We start from the raw sequence: 21,618 nt of genomic DNA, 5'->3' as shown, positions 1-21,618 counted from the left end.
AAGGAGTGCAGAGTTCCAGCCAAACAACAAGTCTGATGAGAACATACAAAAATGGTCTGATCAGTCCCTACAATCAGCATTTCTGGACAGGGGAGGGTTTTGTGCCACAGAAGTAGATTTTGCTAACTCATGTAGGGTGCACTTGTCATGCTAATGAGGTGGCTACACTCTACTGACTGGAATTTTACTGAAAGGAAAACAAAACACAAATACCCTTCCTATTTGGATAACACGTATTATCTCCATCATGAAGATATTCCATATGAAAGATACACATAAGCTGTGATTGTATTCTGTTCTCTTGTTAGACTCTGCCTGTGCAGTGGTAATATGTGTGACTAGGCTGAGCTCACAGGAAGGGCCCACATCTGTTGTCTTGTCGTCAAAGTAAAAAAAGCAGCTGAGAGTTTGTTCATACACCGTATCAACAGGAAATAGATGTGCTGATTCATCAGTACCTATCCTTTCACAGATGTTACCACTCCACATCCATGACTGCTCTCAGCAACTGCTGCAAGGTGGCTGTGAGCCATACATGCTGAAGTGGTTACATGGCCACACACAGGTATTACTGCCATAGCAGGCACCTCACCTGCTGGCAGTGACTGACAGCCTGGGAATGTCAGCAGCAGGGCGGTACTGGGGGGGGGGGGGTGGGGGGATGGACTGCACTGCATGCAACGGCATCACGAGGGCTCTTTTTTCCCCCTTGTTGTAAATTTTGGTTCCCATCCATGTATTATGCTTTGCCCTAGTTCTCCTGTAGTTTTCGAATCAGTTTCCATGTTATAGACAACAAATTCAAGCTGAGGTTTGAAAATCCTTTTTCCTACAAGTCTTGAGATTCAAGTGACCTTTCTTGCTCAATTTTAAGAATCAATGGTGCTTTAATTTACTTTTAATCTGTAACTCCTAACATCTCCTCTAGTTTTGAAAAATGTTCAGGACCAATGTGAACTGGCTTAATATTCTAGTAGTGTGAACAGTTACAATATTACAGATATTTGACTTCTCTTGTGCTAATGCTCCCCACTAAGGAATAGATGGGTAAAACTAAGAATATAAGTACTTCAACTCCTTTGAAAACCTATTAAGCAGTACTACTGCATTTTTTTCTAATTCAGAAATTAAGGATGTTTTCAATTTTAAGAAAACATTTCCAACATGACAATGATCTTTAGGAAACATATTCAGTATGCATAGAATGAGGATGAACTTTTGTATTTTGATATTTAAAATACATATTTCTAAAACAAGGGACATTAAGCTGGGTTCAGATTTTTAGCCTAATCACTACTGGTAAGATATCCAAGTTCAGGAAAGCTAGTCAGGATACACAAAGAAAGAACTGAATCTTGTTTACTTTAGGGGATCATTCAAAATGAGTCCTCTTCTTAATTTGCTACAGTGTGGATGTGTCCATAGCATGAGCTATTAGCTTACAGATTCAGTCATGCCAGTCATTTACTTGGCCATGAGTCCAAATGAACAGCTCTGCACACACACCAGGCCATCCCAATGAGGGGTGCTGGAATATTTCCTCCAAATATTTTTCCATGGCCATAAGCCAAAGGTGAGTGAAAACAAAACAGGAGATATTCTCCAGATCCCCCAAGAAATTGCATGTATACTTCCTCTCACATGAATATACCAGCTAGCTGACACTTTGGACTGACTCTGAGGGGAAGAGAAGCCAAGCAGGACAGTTTTAGTAGGGGCAAGGGCATCATGTCCTGGAGGATGGATGGTGTGTGACAGTGTATTATTTAGGGGCATGTCTGGCAACAGAAGAGGAGTCAGAATAAGAGCAGAGAACAAGGTAGAGTAAACCAGTTTAGTATATGTGCTGCCGAAGCGAGCACTAGAGTAAACCAGTTTAGGGAAATAAAAACAAACTAAAATTTTGTAACAAATGTCTAAAGAGGCATTGCTTCAAAACAGCTTCCAGGCTCTTTTCTGACCCTGGCTACTTGCCTGGTAGTTCCAATCTGGCTTTTACTGACAACCAGGCACTGGCCCAGCTCATTACCTTACAAAGTAATCTTTGAACAAATGTTGACAATTATCATTATAGCATTTAAAAAAACCAAAATAACCATAATGGGTGCCATTTAGGGCTACACAGTGAAGGTGTGCCTGTGTGCCCATGGATTGTCTATCTTGGGGCCACATCAGACTTACTGGGCTTGTCTTCTGTAGACATGCCTGTAAGGCCACGCTCAGCTCAGTTCTGCCCCCCAGAACTGGCTGAAACCACGTCAGTCACACATGAGGGACATGGGTCCACCCTTACTCGTCTTTGTTCAGATGCAAATTTTATAGTAGCCTAATCCAGGATTTATAACGTGTCCTAGGATAGAATTTAAGTAGTCAATATACACCCTACCCTTCTTAAGTAATTACAGCAAGGTAGAAGGGGAACAGATTTTGGAATCAGAGCCAAGCTCGTCATTCTGATTCTTACGCTTACTAGATGTACTACCCTGAGTTACTTGTTGTGTTGCAGTTTCCTCTATCCATAGAAAGAGAGTAAGAATGCCCATTATCTCATGATGTGGTAAAAGATAAAGTTACATAGCAGGCACTCAATACAGGATAAATTATAACTAGTTTCTTTTCAGAGTTACTGCATTTTCCATAAGATAATGGAAGGGGGATGCTGAGTAATTAAGTGCATAATACTCAAGAGGAAGGCTACCTGCTCAGAGCTTGTAAAGCCCTGTCAGCAACAGAAATGCCTCCAAGGTGTAAGTATGGGGAGATAATGCTTTTGTCCTGCTTGACGTGAGTATATGCTGGCATTTGAGCAACCAGTGTCGGATACAGAACTGCATAAGGGAGCACAGCTGAGGCACTACCATCACTCAAAACCTTTTGGCATTTTCTTTGCTCTTCATAGTGATGAGGATATAATATTTTAAATGCTGGACTATACTTTGGATCAGTTTGAAGCACTCACAAAGTCCCCACTATGTTTTGATAAGGCTGCCACAAAGCCCACACCATATGAGTGATTAATAAAATGACTTTTGCCCTCATCGGTGTTTTGGCAGGAAAGGTAATCCTAAATAACCTGGTGACTGTTGAAGCAGATCTGAGCTTAAGCACAGGGCTGGCAAAGCATAAGCCAAAGTGTGAATGCCCTTCAGGCCTCTAAACAAGGACTGGCTTGGACAGAGGGTTGATGACATTCTCTGTTGTGTTAGAATCATTGTGTTAAAAGCTCTGGGATATCTTCGATTATTCACGACTTTCTTAAAAGCTGTGCATTGGTTTTCAGGTCCTACCAACATAATGCTCATTCATCCTAAAATGAGAGTTACATCATAAACCTCCACTGGATTTTTATCTAGCCTTTAAATACAAATACAGATTGTAATAATGAATTTGTAATGTCGCCATCCACTGTGAGAAGTGACATCTCATTCTAAAAGAGGAGATAAAGAAACCCTCTAAAATTGCCCTTGCAGCTTTGCACGTGCAACCAGGGGTGCTAAAGCATTTCCCCATCCAAACTGTGCTTAGTCATGCAGCTTCTGGGCAGACCTGGGTGCTGATTTTAAGAAATGTGAACTCTACTCGGGGAGCCACATCAACTACTCAGCTGACCCAGGGGAGGTGAAACAACTCTTCCGGGGTACCATTTCACAAATTACTGTTGCAAAGATGCTAGGTCCACTTAGGTATAAAAGCCCTAGGCCATATGCGACCAAAGTCCTTCTGTTTGGGGTCCATGGCTGATACAAATTACAATCTGCCCACAAGCCTGAGGAAGATAGACAGGGGAAATAGGACTGCAGGTGAGCCAAGATTCCAAATAACATTCAGAATAATCTTACCTGTCTTCCTGACGCTGGCCATCTTGAGAGCTACAGGTGAGGGTGGGATGTTTGAATGTGAGTGTATGTGTATGAGGTTCAGTGTGGGAAAGTGGTAAAAGCAGAGGAACAGGGCAGGAGGGAAAGATGGGGTATAAAAGCAGGATATATTGTTGTGAGCAGGCAGGGTTATGCTTTCCTTGGGGCATATGCAAATGTATGGATCAAAGTAAAATGCAAGTAGGTCTAATCATTTTCTCAAACTATACATGTCTAAACTAAATGGTACACTGGAAGAGAAAGTCCACCTTATATGGGTGCTGAGAGTGAAAGACACATACATATTTTGATATCTGTTAAATGCTGACCCAAGTCATGGCAAAAAGTAATCTGAAAGCTAACTGTGTTCAGAAGAGGTAGTAATTGAGTCCATTATTTCTTCTTTACACTAGCTGTCCACAAAGTAGTCAGATATAAATTGGACACTTTCCTCTAGGAAATCACTTTGATACTAGAAAGAGTGAAAAAATGCCATTAAGAGCTCTTGGAAATTCTACTGACATGAGACTGAGCTGCAGTGGATAGAGTAAATTCTAGTTTCTAAAATGTAGGGATACTCTGTTCTTCTGTGAACCAAGAACATGTTTTCAATCGGCTTCCTGATCTATCTGAAGTGTTAGACAACAACCATTTTACTAGCATAAACAGTGCCTTGGATGTTTTGTTGCAAATCTATAAAGTATGTCTTAGCACTGCCCTTGTCTGGGAGCAAACAGTTGTACTGAATAAATGAAACCTAAACTCATCCAATCTACTCTCATGTGGTCAAGATTCTCTGGATAATTTTAAGTTCCATTAAATCACCATTTTTACTCAAATGCCACTACATTTCATTTAGTTTCTTTTCACATTTGCCCTTAAGTTTTCTCGTATGTACTATGCACTCTTAAGGCAGTAAGTAGGAAAAATGCACTATGAAACTGCTAAATTCTAGACATTAAATTGTTCAGGTTAATAGTGCTTCTTTATTAGTGGAAAGTATGTTTCATGCCCACAGAACACTACATAGCATCAAATGAAGAGAAAGCTACTAAAAAAGCTCAAGATGGTGATGGGGACATGCACTAAATGGCAACCCTTTCAAATGGCTTCATTTGAAACATTCAGAAAAAAAAACTAGACTTGCTCACGAAGCCAGAAACAGAGATCAAAAGGCAGCAAATAAACAAGGACCCTTTCCACCTACGGGAACTTGTATTGGGAGATACAAGATAGAGAGCCAGTCACACTACAGTATTTGTATGTGCTGGGAGAGTTTGAAAAGGATATAAAATTAATTTATAAAATACCTAAAGTATGGTCCTTCAGTGTTTTTATTCACATCTTCTACCCACTTAGCTACATTATAGTCTCTTTTGAACCATGGGTTTAAATACCTGCAGAAAGCAATGGAAGGAACAAAGAAAGCAGAACAAGATAGAAAATCTGAAAATACACAGCACAAGCTTAGCAAGGATGTTCTTCACCCTCCAAATGCAAGTGACTATGGCAAATAAACCAGGATGGATGTTGGGCGATTATGAGGCAGTCTGTACAATGACATGAGAATAAACTCAGCTACAACAAGGCTCGAGGCATTCTAGAATGTATTCAACATTTCAGGGAAAGTCTTTCCAGTGGTTTCCCCAAATGAATCAGAAGCTGCCTTCCAATCATAGTACTGTCAGTGATCTCATTCACCCACCTCCAAAGTGGCTTTTTCCAGGCCACCTCTCATTTGGCTCCTTGGTTTTCAAATGATAACGATGCTTTTTGAGAATATTCAGATGGCTGCAATTCCAACCTGGTGTTTGGGTATATAATGCCCCAAAAACAATTAAAAGGAGCAAAGTTCTCTTTCCAGTATGAAAAAAAAAAGACTTTACAAGGCCTCGGTCTCACTCCAGATAGCAGATCCTAAACTGGAGTTAACAAGAAAGGTACCTTAGCCGGCTCTCTCAAAAGTAGAAAGGGCACCTGCTCTTCTGATTCTGGAGCCCCAATACACATTACATGTGATCCAAACAGGCCCGCATGACCTTTAAGTTGGGCTCAGCAATTTAGCTGTAGCTGCAAAACTTCTTCCTCCTCTTCAGCACTCCAGACTTAAGTGTTCATGTTTCTGTTAGCAAATGGACCTCAGAAGTTGCCTTCTGAGTGTCTGACCATGAACTTGCATGAGTGACTGCCAGAGGATACTAATGACCTTAATTAGCATTTCCCTGATGGATCTGGCAAAGTCTCCATCGGAATTACTGTGCAAAGGAAAATTTAAAAGGTGGTAAAATTGGGAGTGTAAGTTTGCTCCCTGCCCCCCACCCCCAGAGTTTCCTTTGATGTTTCCCCAGAGAGCCAAGCAAAAACACATCCTCTTTAGAATGTGTCCTTGTAAAATAAATACAGATTCAACAAATTCAGTGTTGGAATAATTTGCAGGTTCTACTGAGTTTTCTCATTTATAAAGTAACTTCTAGAGATACTACAGATAACAAAGATGCAAGCTCTATCAAATTTTGCAAGTTATTTGCAAACAAACCAAGGGAAAGATAAAATACACTATCTGTTTGGGGTTAAACTTTGGTTCTTTCTGCCATATTTGGTTTTGATTTGTAAATACATTTAAATCATGACATTTCCGGTTATATAAACAAAAGTAGATTACTTTTTCCATAGCCCTTTCCCTCATTTTTGGCAATAACCAATGAAGTTCCCTCCTAAGAGAAGGATTTGGTTGCCTTTTATGGCTGTAAGACCATTTTTGCTAAGACAGTGTCCCCTGACTCAGGAACAATCTCACACTAATTTTGCCTTTAGCCACAATCATTGCCAACTTGCACTTTTCACAGAGATAGCCAATTAAAACTTGCATAAAAATTTCCACCGAGACTTTGAACAAAAAGAAAAAGTCAAAAAGCAAGTGCAGCCACAGATGAAGGCTAGTGAATGCTCTGGCCTGGGGAAAACCGTAGAAAAAGCCCATGCAGCTGTTATCAGGTGAAACATAGCCACACAGCAAACTGAGTCACCCACAGGCAGCTTCCAGGAGGAGACGTGTGTTCCCTTCACTGTCAATCTTAGAAGCTCAAAGGATAGATGCCATGGCTGTTCCATGAAACCAACAGCTACATGGCTTGGCTTCTACGGGATGGACCTTGTCCTCCATTTCAGGGAGCATCTCAGAAGGCTGTGATCACTTCACTAGAAGCCATTGAAGAGGGCTCTCAAAGGTTGTTCCTTCTGGGAATCTGCCCATTAAAGGGTCTTCATGGTGGGCTTCCTAGCATCTCTAGGTGGTGGTGGTGGGAGTGATGGGATTTTATCAAACTGCTATAAACCTGCCTATGTGGCTTGACTTGGCTTGTAGCGCAACATGCAAAAAAAAATGCATTAGACAGGGTAGGAGAGCTCTTTGTGTTCTCCAGGATGGAAAGGCAGAGGAAAATTAGCTGGTGCTGGCTGGACCAGGACCATGTCCAAGCAGACATTGGGGGTCAGTCAGAGATCAAATGACCCCCTTCTCAGCCAAGGAAGGGACTAGGAGGGAGATTAAGTGGCAGCCCAGAATGAAGGGGCAGGTGGAGACTGACCTGTGATCCAGACTCTGGATCCCTGTCTGGGGGCTTTCAGAGCCCCCTGGGCTTATGCCTTGGGATGGGACTGTCTGGGCGAGGGAGTGCCCAGGCTCAGGTGCTTGGGGCTCCCTCCTGTAAAAACACAATATATAATACAAAGTCTAAGCCAAAACCTTTTTTCATAGCACGTACAACAGTGAGGAAGATGCAAAAACGTTTGAGTGTCGAAACAATACAATAAACAAGGACATTTTGTTGTTAATTAGCAGGGTATGCATTTGTGGTGAGTGTTTTAATTCATGTCCTGGTGTTCCATCATCCCTTGGGATGATGGGTACTAAAGGGGATATGGAAATAATGAACCTTGATGATAACCTTTTAACCTAAAAAATAAAAAAGGTATGTTTGTCTGTAGTCATTTTGCTCCTCTTATAGTCCTACAAATTATATTATTGTATCAGAAGCAAGAGGGATTATTTAACGAATATGGAAGATATAAAAAATGACTGTCAACATAATTCCTAAAATGCTATGTATTAGGATTCCTTTTAAGAAAAAACAAAATCTAAAAGTATATAGTGCCCATACAACAAGGTATGTGAGAATAGTGCTCAACTTCACAGACTTAGTTCCATTTAATTAACATGAGTCATGTAACCCAAATGTGGAAAGTCTGAAAAATCTGAGGGAGTCATTAATAGTTTTCCTCACAAAGGTGATTCCACTATGATGTCTTGTTAAATATTATAGTGTTATCTCACAGGCGAGAGATTTCTTAAGGGCTATCTAGTATTATAATTTTTATCGCATGGTATGAGTGGGAATTTTACAGAAAACTTTTTCAAAATAATGACTGCACTAGCAAATACTGTATGAATTTGCTAAACACCAAGGGTTGTTTGAGTCCTAAACACACAGCTTTACTGTCATGTTGATTTGTTTTCACTCAGGAGTTTTCAAAGCCTTATTATGGGAAATACCTTTAAAATGCTAACCAGCACACAAAGGAAGTTCTGAAGAACATTTGGCAGTTTTATCTGTATTCTTGTGAGCAACTGAGATGAGCTAAGGAGTTCTTACCAGGTGACCTCATGCAAAACAAATCAAACAACATTCCAAGAAGAGTTTATCCACAATGAGCCCTAAAGCATCCAAGCGCTTTGGGAAATGTTTAAGATAAACTCTAACAGATTAGTTATTTATGATGGAGTTCTATGATGCCATTCTGGACCATGCAATGGTATCACTTAAACCTATGTTTTGTTTCTAAGGTAAAGTATCCTCTAGCAAACTTTGACAAGCCACTTACAAGATAATACCATCAGCAGGAAGGTCCAAATTTCAGGGCACTGTTATTATTCCTGGACTGAAAAAGGCAGGGTATATGATGGAAAAGCTAACATAAGTTTCTGACAAGCAGTTAACAAATACCTGCTATTCAGATAAAGTATTAAGGCATGAAGAAGCAATAGTGATCTTGAAAAGAATAACTAGCTCTATAGTGAGAAATAAGTTAAAAAAAAAAAAAAAAAAAAACTTTAGGTAGGTCAAAAAAGTATGGTCAATGAAAACCTGGTGGCAAGCAAGGTCCAGAAGCATACCAAGGGTGTGTTTTATTCCTCGACGTCAGGTTTGAGGAAGCTTACTTTTGCTGTACTTTCTTAAGTGAAGAAACAAACAAAAACAGTGCATGGTGTTTACCTCATTAGAAATAACTTTAAATGTAATTGATCTCCCCACCTCCACTTAAAAAAAATGTGTGGCTATCATTTAAAATGGATAGTGTTGCACTTAGTGACAATGATTCCGTTAAAGAGCAAGTTTTGGTTAAGTACCCTTTTAAATGTCCTCAGAAGGAAGATTTAAAAGGAAAGCGTATTCCATTAGTCTGAGAGAATGCTTAGATTGCAGCCATGAAGCCCTCAGAGTGGTGGTTTCACACTGGGAGCAATATCATGCTCAAGGACAGTGGGAATTTTCCCCTGATGCTTCTAGGCTGTGTGAATACTGGGAAGAGGAAGGGTGACCCCTTTGGAATGGCTGGACCCCAGGTGGTGAGAAGAAAGGAATGTTATCAAAATTCCCTTCAAAAGGAACCAAGACACCACAATGGCAGGTTACTGGAGGAAAAAGCCTGCAGCAAGGGTAGGACCCCCATTAGCAGTGAATATTGGTTTGGGCACAGTTGCGGAGATGCCTATGTAAAAGAGAAAAGCCACGGTTAATTTTAAAAGGCAAAAAGGAATTAAAAAGACAAAACCAAGACCAGAGGCATCTTTTACAGTTCTTTGATGATTTCATTAATTAACTCTTCACACTAATTGCACAGGAGCTTGGAATGCCTTTGTTCATTAGAGGTTTAGACTTACTCAGTTGAATTAGACCGAGGTCTAAATCTTTTGCCTCTGATTTTCTTTCTGTTGCCTCCCAGGTTACCTGAAAAAGATGGTTTATGGGCTAGATTCAAGTATAAATGAACAACTGCCATATGTTTAAGCACATGGTATTTCAAGTGGTAACATTCACAGCCAGTCCCACCCAGGACACAAAGCTGTATAGCACCTACAGCCTTCTCTGTTTGTCCAGTGACTTGATGCTACTGAATCCCATCATTTCCCAACTAGGAAAAAAGAAATGGGCTCTTATAATAAATGCCCTCTTCTCTGTTGGGAGAAGAACTAAAGAGCTTACAGAAAAGAACAAGTCTTTACAACCAAGAACCACAAAATGTAAAGTTTGGGTTCTGCCCAGATGCGCTAGCCGTTCAGAATGCCGCCCTCTACCTTGCCAAGAGTTACTTCGAGGTCGTCCATTTTCACAGATGTCTGAAATATGTTTTGTGTCTGGGATCCTTTCACTCCAAGAATGAGAAAGCCCATTAGACCTGAAATTGAAAATGTATATATACTGTTCAAAAATATAATCAAGTGAATGCTTTAAATATCAGTTAGCAACATCTCTAAGCACTACTGTGCATCAAATAAATCAAGAAAGAAAAAAATCTGAAATGAAAGAATGAAGAGAACATGAAAGTCTTCATGAAGAAGGCAGAATTACACAACATTCAATGTAAGAAAAGTCAAATACAATGGAACCCCATTACAATAGTTAATAGTTGAAAAGTATCAGCACACAGTGCAAGCCAATCACATTCCCAGCAACCACATATAGCAAATTCACTACGTACTTCAGCTATATATAACTGGAGCAGAAGAGTTATAATGGGGTCCCACTATAGATGTTTCTTAACTGTAAAGCAATGGTTTTCATTCAAATATTATGAGAACATGGACTTCCAAGAGATTTCATTAAGATCTATTCAACTGAACCTAGTCAACCTTTATCAAAGTAATATTCAGGTTTTTTAAAACAATGAAACTATTTTCTGAGAATTGGTATTTTCTCCACAAATATGGCCACCTCAATATGTAACTGTTAGTTAACTGTCCAATAACTGAACTGAATCACATGTTTATCATGGAAGTGTCTCACAAAGCCCATGTACCATGAAGTCCTTGTGCTATTTGTGTCCTGCCATCTTAAATAAACTGTCTACAAAAAGCAAAATTTATACACCTACCACATAAGAAAAGTATTTTGACAAATTATATATACTTAGGAGAAGCTACATAATTTGATACCAATTTTAAATGCTTAAAAATCTTAACCCATTTTTCTAAAATCTGGGAATTACTCAATATTTTAAGTTTTTCTTGAGATACATTAGAAAATAGCACTATGCTTAAAATATTTTCCATAGGTCATTCCAGTTAATCACTAATTCTGTCTATTTTAAAAGGAATTTTCTACTGACGAATGAAGATAAATGGAACTCAGCACAATTATTACATACTAATTCCCCATATTAGGAGTTTTATAGAATAAATTTGCTAATTATAGGATGAATCCTATTTTGTACAGAAGGACAACAGAAATTCCACTGGAATACATTGATCTCTCTAGTTATTTACCATGTTATTTAAAATTAAATATGTGACCAAGAAAATATTTTTATAAAGACAAAATTTAGATAAATCTCATTGTCTTAGCCAAAAAACCCGATAAATTAAAAAAATAAAAATTTCTGAGCATCCTATAGATTCATACTCCTTGTGCAAAAACTAATATTTTTACTTTCGTTCTAAGCTGTTATCTAAATAAAAACAATCCTTTGGGCTTAAGACAGTTGTACATATAGAAGAGTTCCCAGACTTGGTTCTTCTCTCCTTTGTGATTATTTACAGAGTGAGATCCAATGCAGAATTTTACAGATGATTCACTCTATTTAGAATTCCAGAAGAGATCACATTTCTTCTCAACAAACTAGAAATTTCCATTAAAGCCTACAAAGTAGTAGTGGCACAGTCTACTGTGCCCAAAGTAATGTCCTGGGCTGTCAGATCTTTTTTTTTCTATATGTTACACCAACAATGTGAAAGACACTTTTCCACAGAAATATTTTAGCTTTCTTCAATGTGAATGTAGGTCTCATTTCCTAAAACATTCCAACTATTTATTTCTTCTACCAGTTTATTTTATTAAGCAATTACAAAGCATGCAGAATTTTAACTGGTTTTATACACCTTATGATCCTGGAGCAAGAATAGAACATCAAAGTTTAAGACATATTAAGTATTAACCCCACTTGTCCTATTATAAAACCCAGGCAAGTATTAAATATACTTATATTAATTTGGCAACCAAGCTCTAAATTAGGAAGTCTAGAAATATTCCAGGAATAAAAGGCAAAATTATCATATTCAAATATATGATTCACAAAAAAGCGATCTTTTTTTTTTTCTCTCTCATAGCAAGCTTAGCTTTGGTATATTTAAAATTTAAAAATATTCAACGCAGCACTTATATTACCAAGGTAACAACTGCTTTACGGAAGCATGACAGTAACCTTTTTCTTTGACTACCAAACATGACATAAAGCTCACCATTTAAAATATTATAACATACTATGAATAGTTTCTTACGCCATATAAAAGCAAGATTGAAAACCCTTAGGATTTCTGTACAGATTTAGGATTGTTGTTTATTGAATTCAGTTTTGTTTTTGTTTTGGCCTGATTTGTTTGAGTGGTTCTGAGCATATGGCATTTTGAAGTGCAGTAATCAAAGAACAAAGGATACTATTTTTTAACATTCAAGAAAGAAGGAAGAAGTAATCAAACCTGCTGCAAAATAATGAAATGTTCTGACTAATGGAATAATGTGTGATGGAACAGGCAGAAATCTGAAAATGCGACAGAAAAGCAGACCTCTTCTTAGAACTAGATGCTGAGTTTGTGCTGATTCCGGGAGGAATGTCGCTATAAAAAGAGTCACCATCTCCAGGCTTTTTTACATAATCTCCCTGGGGTAACTGTCTAAGGCACAATAAACATTTCAGAGTCAGAAAACAAGACACACACATGAACACAGACATATACAAATATTATTTTAGGAAAAAAGAGGTAGGGGTAATGATCTACATGAACCAAATCTATAACAACACATAAGATTATTAATAAATATGACAAGTTAAAGTAGGTCATTCTAACTGCCAAGGTCAGAAATGCAGTAGCTGAAGTCTTTACAGTCTGGATGAATAAAGCCTTGCTTCCGGGGAAAACTATGGAAAGATGAGGTTTTTCATTGTAACTTTATTATACTTGGAGATGTTAGCTGCAGTTTTGTCTAAAAATAAATAAATAAATGGTGCTGAAGGAGACATGTTGGGACAGACAGTCCTTGCCCCAGATAAGGCATAGTTTCTTTCACCTTCATGAATAAACTAGTCATGATTTCTACATGTGATATAATGTAACCTTAATTGGTCTTCAAATATTGGATTAATTTCTAACTCATGTTCTATAATTTAGTCCAAATAAATTATTAGAGTAATCTGTTCAATTTGGAGTTTCACTGTTCATTTAAGAGAAATGTGAAGAAACTGAAAGAGATTCAAAACCAATCAAAATGTAATTCTTAACTGCACAGGAGAATATGTGAAAGAAGATGATTTAGCAAGAGCAAAAAGGGCTGAAAACTGAATTCTTTTTGAGGCTAGAGGAAGATATTCATAGGTAGTTTGGTGGGTGACCTCAGTTTGCTATCTCCACTGTAGAAGGGTTACAGCAAACAGAGAGCTATTTATTCTGTACTGTTACTGACCCCACTTGCTCTGATTGTGAATTACCTAAGATTAGAAAAGATTTTTATTACATTCTCTAAGGAAGGAGGGTAGAAAACTATAGAATGAACCACCCAATCTCAATAACTAATCATCTGCTGGTGTATAGACCCCAAACAGCTATCTGCACCCAAAACTTGATTCGGTTCCATTCAAGACTTTTGTGGGAGGTGCCACAAACTAGTGTTGGGAGACTAGTCTCCAACAAAGGCCACAGTTGCTAACTCTTTTTCCTACTTGGTTTTTCCTTAGTTCCCATGTTTACCTTGGTTATTTGCTGATGCTAAATTCTGTCTTTAAAAATGCTACTTTCAGATGTTTGTTTGCTTGTATTAATTCCCATTCTGTTTAAAATGTTTACAATATTGGATCATTCATTCTTCAAAATGACTGAATACCTCTCTCATATTTTTCCAATAATACATACTTACACATCTCCATAAATTAAAAAAAAATTTCAACCCATACAAACCACATGTTTATTTGTGTGATCCTTCCCTTTGAAGAAAGTAAAATTTCTCATTAGATTTGTATTTAAGACTAATTTTACCTAAAACTCTGTGACACATATTCCTCCAAAATATTTTTAAGCCCTTACGCATAATTATAACTTTTCTTTTTCCCAGTATATTATGAAACACATATTATATATATAAGAAATAAGACAATTTCCATATTCATAGTGTTAATAAGACAGGGGTGCCTGGGTGGCTCAGCTGGTTAAGCATCCGACTTCGGCTCAAGTCATGATCCCATGGCTCGTGCGTTAGAGCCCCACATTGGGCTCTGTGCTGACAGCTCAGAGCCTGGAGCCTCCTTATGAGTTCAAGCTCTGCATCAAGATCTGTGATGACAGCTGCAAGTCTGGAGCCTGCTTTGGATTCTGTGTCTTCCTCTCTCTTTGCCCTGCCCTTATTCAAGCTCTGTCTCTCTCCCTTTTTCTCTCAAAAATAAACGTTAAAAAAATTATAAAGGAATAATAATACAGGACCAATGATATATATTCTTATGCAAGATATTTTTAATCTCTGGAATCACATTTTCTGCCTTGCCTCCTATAAGTAAAATATTCTATCAATGCTCAAAATTAAATGATCTCAATAAAATCAGAACTCTGTATGTCATCTCAGGGAGAAAACTTTCCTTTTGGATCATATTAATAAAAGAATGCCAAGGAACATCCATTAATATCACATTTCCAATAATAATCCTTATGGTTAAATCCTTTTTGTCATTATTACCTTTAATGATCATCTGTATAAGCCGATGAGAAAACTCACTACAGTCAAAATAAATAAAGACAAGTTCCAACTCCACTTGACCTTTCCTATTAATCTATCCCCCAAATTACCTTCTATTTACATGGTTGTGGCATTCGGGCATTTACCAAGGGCTCACTTAGCAGACAGTGCAGGCTTAAATGGACTGCCTCTCACGAAGGATGGGCTTAGTTTTGTTGTTGGCTTGGTTTTGCTGTTGTTGTTGTTGTTGTTGTTGTTGTTGTTTTAGCTCTGCACATTTTACCACTCTTTCACACAATGCACAAAAGCCCTAAATTCCAAACATATCATAAACTGTGGGCTTCAGTGAAGGGCTGGAAGGGAGTTCAAGTACAATTAACTTCTGGGGCATGGCCTTGTTTTTATCATAATGGGCAGATTAGATTCTTATCTATCTCTATTAAGAAGACTCCAAAATATAGACACTATTCTGCATTCTCCTTAAATTCCATAAGGAACGCATTAACTTTCTTCACATATTAAATGAATAAAAATGTTAATGATAGATTAAGAATTTTGTCAAATCTCTTATGAATAATATTTTACATTCTTCACTGTCCAGAAATTTATCCTTTGTTGATATCCATTACAGATTGTAGCAAACTGATTTCTTCCTGTTTAAACTTTAGCGAAGGTTGAAAGTATCAGGTCCCCATGATCAATAAAATAACACTTCGTTATTTGTTATATAAGATCATAAGTGACCAACTAAATAATTCTTTAAAAATTTTTAACTCAATTTATTTTTCTAGTCTTTATGGCTTTCTTCTTAAATTTTGCTCATTTCGTGGAATTTTGAACCAAGAAGGGATTACTACATTAGGTGGCCTGACCAGTGCCAAGCTTTGTCATGTGAACATTACCTCATATTTCCCACATTACATGCAAATATTGTGGACTTGCACATGAATTTTTATAAATAATGCTCAAAAGAAAAATTTATTTAACTAAATTCTTTTTCCTCAAGAAGGAGCCCTGTTATTAAGGAAGTAAGGTATTTCCTTAAAGGGTCCATTGAACCGTAATATTTAACTTAATAATCCTTACACAGACTCAAAATGAGAATACAATGAGAAAAAATAAGTCTTAACCTTCATGCTGAAGGAGGCATTTCTCCAATGTTTTGTTGGTGTCAGGGCTGTCTGATACTGGGATTGTTACTTAACTGTTTTAAGAAATATTGTGTAATGTGTACCAAGTCGCACTGACAGATGCATGAATATCACTAAAATAATAATGACAATAATAATAATATAAAAACAAATTAAGATAGGTTTGGAAAAAAATGAGGTACACAAGCAGAAAATAAACTGGCTAAAAAGGGTGAGAGAGAAAATAAAGTGAGGAAAAGGGTTTCTGTTTAAGGCATGTATCAGAAAGATATGCTCTAATTATTTATTATATTTCACATTAATTATAATGTATGTTCATTTCAGACAAAGGAAGAAAATATCTCAGCTGACTGTGGATGTTTTTTAAATCCAAGTTCAGATTAATGTTTTCTTATTCTATTGCTACTTGCAAACCTATCTGAAACTAAAGCTCAAACTTAGCAATCCTTACTATAAAGTATACAGTTGCTGGGGCACCCAGTTGGCTCAGTTAGTGGAGCCTGAGACTGTTGACCTCAGGGCTGTGAATTCAAGCCCCATGCTGGGTGCAGAGATTATTTACAAATAGAATCTTAGGGGCACCTGTGTGGCTCAGTCAGTTAAGTGTCCGAATTGGGCTCAGGTCATGATCTCACAGTTCATGAGTTTGAGTCCTGTGTCAGGCTCTGAGACTGGAGCTTGCTTTGGATTCTGTGTCTCCCTTTCTCTGCCCCTCCCCAGCTCACTCTGTGTGTGTGTCTCTCTCAAAAATAAATATTTAAAAAATTAAAATAAAAAATTTAAAAATATATACAGCTGCTAAATCCTAAAGCAATTATGCTAAAAATGTAAGTGATAGCAACAACTGAAAATATTGTGGGAGTCTCCTTCCCTTAAGATTTTAAAGAAAAAGATCAATAGCCATCTTTCCAACTACATGATGTGCAAGAACTCTCAGTGGCTCCTAGGTTACATGGTTCTACCCTTCACAAGGTAACATTGGCAAATTTAAAGTAATATCACTCATGTACTGAGTTCGGCCTCAACTGTGACTCAGAACAGGGCTTCTATTTTTTACTAAGAAGTTTATAAACAAAAAGAACACAATAGGTTTGCTTCCATCTTTTTGCCAGACTTGCAATTAAACCTATCATGCCATGTTACCAAGCTCCTTCACAGAATTACTCGCCTGACCTCTCCAATAATTTGAAAATTACACCCAATGGCATTTCTGAGCCATTATTTCATTAATAAGAATCTGATAACTGGCCACATATTTAACATGGCCTTGCATTTAGTGTCAAAGCAAACCTTTATATTCACCAGTACTTGTACTAGATCAGCCAGTATGTGTGGGTCTCATTCATATCCCTGAAAGCTTTCTCTTCCAGAATAATCACATCCACCTCTTTTATTTGAAGCTCAGAGAAACACAAAGTCTTCACACACCACATACTAATAACTTCCCTTACTATGAGGTTTATAGATTGCAAAGAACTTGATCTGATTTTAAACTTGTGGAAAGTGTAAGTGATTTCCCAAGACCACATCCTAGCAAGTGGATTTCTGATTCCTTGTCAGTTGGTTCTCTCACATTGGAACCTCAAAGGAAAACCTAACTTAAAGGCAAGGATGACTCAAAATTTTTATTCCTATTTCCTGGCATCTTTTGGAACTGGACACATCTTTATTTGAATACCTGAAAATATTTTTTATGAGACTATAAATCTCTTAATGCATGCTTTATTCCATTTGCCTTACCACCTGCTCTGTAACCACTGACATATATTCTCAAAAAGGAAAATCCTCCAGAAGATATTCATACATTTACAACTTGCTGATCTAAAGTCCACTGTTCGCTACTTCTCCATTTTGAGAATTATTATACAAGGCCTAAGATTCATTAGCTATGGACAGGGAAAAATAAATAAATAAAGGTCATGACAAATATATCAAAATACATAAAATATATATCTGTCGAAGATGTGACAACTCTCAAAATATGAACTAGATTCCGAAAAAATAACCAGACTGATAAAATGATGATTCAGTAATACCAAGAGGCATGAAATTATATCTGACTCATAAAGGAAACTCTTAATGTAAAAATTTAAACTGTGCCTCTGCATATAATGAGTTAGAATAAGAAACTGGTGCACAGTTTTGCATATTAATAACTTTTTGGAGCATGGGCAATCCCCTTATTCTGGATAGTACTCCTAGTAGAACGCGTCTTAGAGTAGTTTTAGGTTTCCTTATGTTACATATTTGTGACATTTTGTTTTCCTTCTTATATAGCTAGCAATATTAAGTTACCATATAGTCTTAGCTACTCTGGAAATGAGGCTTGGTCATCAATATTTGATCTTATTAGCCTAATTTTATTTTTCATTAGAATAAGCCACCAAACTTAGATTTTGATATGACTGATTGAATTCTACCCAACAGAAAGCTTAAACGATTCTAGCTCTTCTTCAGTGGTTCCAGACACAAGACTTTTAAACATTATCAAAAAGAAATCTAGTTTTTAAAACTTAATTAATTTTGTCTCAGGTTTACCTTTTCCATTAATGATGAGTTAGTTACCCCAGGGAAAGGTGAATATTTTTATCGCGCTAATGACCTACGACCTCAGCTGGTTCCCAGGGAGCACATTTATAGAGACTGTAGACACTAAAGGCTAATGTCTTACAGGAATTTTAAATTATAACATGGAGGGAAACAGAAGAGTCAGGCTCAAATTTTTAATGTGTGAAAAAAATGAAAGCTGGCTGGGGAGTGAAAAGGTGTGATCATGTCTATTACTTCTTATTCCCAATCTGCCTCTGACATTTAATGGAACAGTGGGGAAAGTAAAGCAGGAATCTGTATAGATAGATACCTCAAGTACAAAACTAGCACTACGTAATGTGCAAGACCCGGTCTGGCTTATCTATTTCCAAGATATTTAAAATTTTTTGTATCGGGTGCCTAGGTGGCTCAGTTGGCTAAGCGTATGACTTTGGCCTAGGTCACTATCTTGTGGCCTAGAAGGTTTGATCCCCGTGTCAGGCGCTGTGCTGACAACTCAGAGCCCTGGAACCTGCTTTGGATTCTGTGTCTCCCTCTCTCACTGTCCCTCCCCCACTTGCACTCTGTCTCTCTCTCTCTCTCTCTCTCAAAAATAAACATTGAAAAATTACAAATAAATAAATATTTTATATCAAAGCTAAGAACATTAATAATTTTTTAAATGTGAAAAGTGAAGGTGATATCTCAGTATGAGCTAATTTAGATTTTGAAAAAAAAATAGGCATTTTTATATAACTACACGAATGCTTTGTATCTCTTGTTATGCTGTTGGCTAGACACAGATTTTAAGATTATGATGAACAGGGTGCTGACTTTATGGGCTTTTTCATTTAAAAAATTAGACGATCTGAGATTCCAGTAATCCAAATCATTTCTTTACCTAGGCAATTACCTAACCAGCACAAAAATATTTTCTTAGGCAGAGATAACCAGGCCCATTAAGTACTAGGACATTCTCCTTATCCCAACACTGTGCCCACAGAAATTTTATCATTTGTGAATGGAAGTTACTAATATAACAGTAACAAATAACAAATAAATTCCTTTAGAAAGTACTAGGCAATAACATTGTTTAAAAGATAAAGAAAAGCCAATTAATTAATATAAACACAAGTCGTTCTTTAACACAGAGGAAGCTTGTTTTAGATGGAAAAAAAATTCATTTCCACATATATTACTATAAAGGTAATACAAGTAACTGCTATTACTATAGTATTGTTGGATGAATGAACCATTAAAATTAAACAACAATAGGTCTATTTTAAAGTCACACATTCCTCAGCACCAATATTAAAACTATCATTTCAAGGTCATGAAAAACAAGATTGCTTTATGATCATTTCAGCACAAAAACAAAGTCAACTTGATTTATAACTGCAGGGATGAATTCCAAGGATGCTAACAGGATTTAAGCTTTTCCGTTATACATTCAGGTTATTCTCATCACATACCTCTGTTCTCGGTAATTTCTTTTCATGGACAAGAAGAAAAGGGGAAAAAAAACAATTAGTACGGAAGTACTATGGAAGTACATTCAGAGAGAGTGCTAAACATGAAAACTCTAACCCTCATTGAAAGGTTTCTACTAGAGGATTTTGAATTGCAGAACTATAATGACGAATAATCTCTCTCTCTCTCTCTCTCACACACACACACACACACACACACTCACACATACACACACACACAGACACACACTCCTCACTTCATCTTTAGAAATGATACCAATGAATTAGTGACAATATTTTCAAATAACTATTATTAAAAGCATAGATAAGTTTCAGTTATTAAAAAAATAACTGTCTTCTCAATATCAATTGTACCATATTAAACATTTAGTAATGTTCTAAGGTCAATCTTACTCAAGTTACTTATATAAATTAACTCTGCTTTCATAGAAACAAAAATCATAATTTATTCCTTTTGGAATCTATACCTGCAAACTAAAGCTCTTCCTAAGAATTTCAAATCGGAGAAGGTAACTGGACACTAGAACATTTTATGTCATCATGTATGTAAGATATCAGAGTGAGTTAATTCACAGCTGTTATGGACCTTCTAATTTATCCCTACTTATTGAAACTTTACACTGGAAATACTTTGTTCAAAGTTTGGTCTCTGATTTTCAATTGGCCATACACTAAAACAAACTTACGAGTTTTAAAACAAACCGATCTTAAACAAAAATGTGTTCTATAGGGTATAGTAGTAATACACCGGTGACTTTTAACTTATGTCAAAAGAGTTAATTTTTAACTTTCTGTCAAGACCTAAGTGTTAATATTTTGAAGACATGTTAGAAAGGCCAAGCAAGTGAGTAATGGGCTCCTTCCTCCTAGGTCAAGGATAATGTTTCCATATTGCTTTCATTTCTAGAATCTTCCTCTGCCTGTCTATTCCAATGCCAATTGGAATGTATTTATGCATTTATTTATTTTAATGTTTATTTATTTTTGGGAGACAGAGAGAGACAGAGCATGAGCAGGGGAGGAACGGAGAGAGAGAGAGACATAGAATCCGAAGCAGGTTCCAGGCTCTGAGCTGTCAGCAAAGAGCCCAATGTGGGGCTCAAACTCATAACTGTGAGATTATGACCTGAGCTGAAGTCAGATGCTTAACCGACTGAGCTACCCAGATGCCCCAAGTATCTTGTTTAATGATGAGCTCATGAGAGTTAAATTTCCAATTTGTAATTTATTATTTTTCATTCTCAAAACTATTGGGGGAGAGAATAAGCTCCAGAATTTTTCTATTCAGTATGTTTTACTTGTTATTGCCTCAGTCTGATTACATGAATAGTCTATCAGTTCTCATTGAGTATTTCTCATTGCCTATTCCTGCCATTCCTTCATTCCAAGGCTTGCAGAGGGGGTAGAAAGTTTAATTGGAAGATTAATGAGGAAATGAGTTCTCACATCCTAAATCCATCTTTGAATTTCAAATAGAACATGAAATTCATGAATTTAATTCCTGTTTTAAAACTTCGACATTCTCTTTCTGTTTTTTTTTTTTAATTTTTTTTATTTTTTATTTATTTCTAGGAGAGAGAGAGAGAGAGAGAGACAG

At 37.0% G+C, this 21,618-nt stretch overlaps 1 protein-coding gene across 6 annotated transcripts in view; it reads right to left on the bottom strand.

Moving 5' to 3' along the window:
- The window catches only part of ADAM22 (ADAM metallopeptidase domain 22), an 80,944-nt gene that overhangs the window by 6,062 nt on the left and 53,264 nt on the right, over nucleotides 1-21,618 (bottom strand). Inside the window, exons 22-26 of one of the 6 annotated variants that reach the window (XM_077766823.1) lie at nucleotides 20,004-20,021; nucleotides 12,610-12,804; nucleotides 10,213-10,313; nucleotides 9,799-9,865; nucleotides 7,445-7,561 (exon numbers count right to left, since the gene is read on the bottom strand). In XM_077766823.1, coding sequence (XP_077622949.1) covers nucleotides 7,445-7,561; nucleotides 9,799-9,865; nucleotides 10,213-10,313; nucleotides 12,610-12,804; nucleotides 20,004-20,021 — 498 coding nt within the window. Of the gene's footprint in view, nucleotides 1-5,167; nucleotides 5,255-7,444; nucleotides 7,562-9,798; nucleotides 9,866-10,212; nucleotides 10,314-12,609; nucleotides 12,805-20,003; nucleotides 20,022-21,618 lie in introns of all 6 variants that reach the window. The other 5 variants (XM_077766824.1, XM_077766825.1, XR_013335756.1 and 2 more) reach the window with 5 other exon arrangements.

This window comes from Crocuta crocuta, unplaced genomic scaffold, assembly GCF_008692635.1.
Source record: "Crocuta crocuta isolate KB4526 unplaced genomic scaffold, BGI_CrCroc_1.0 scaffold165, whole genome shotgun sequence".
NCBI classification, from domain to species: Eukaryota; Metazoa; Chordata; class Mammalia; order Carnivora; family Hyaenidae; genus Crocuta; species Crocuta crocuta.
Note: the sequence above shows the minus strand (reverse complement) of the source record. Positions and strands in the feature narration are given on the sequence as shown.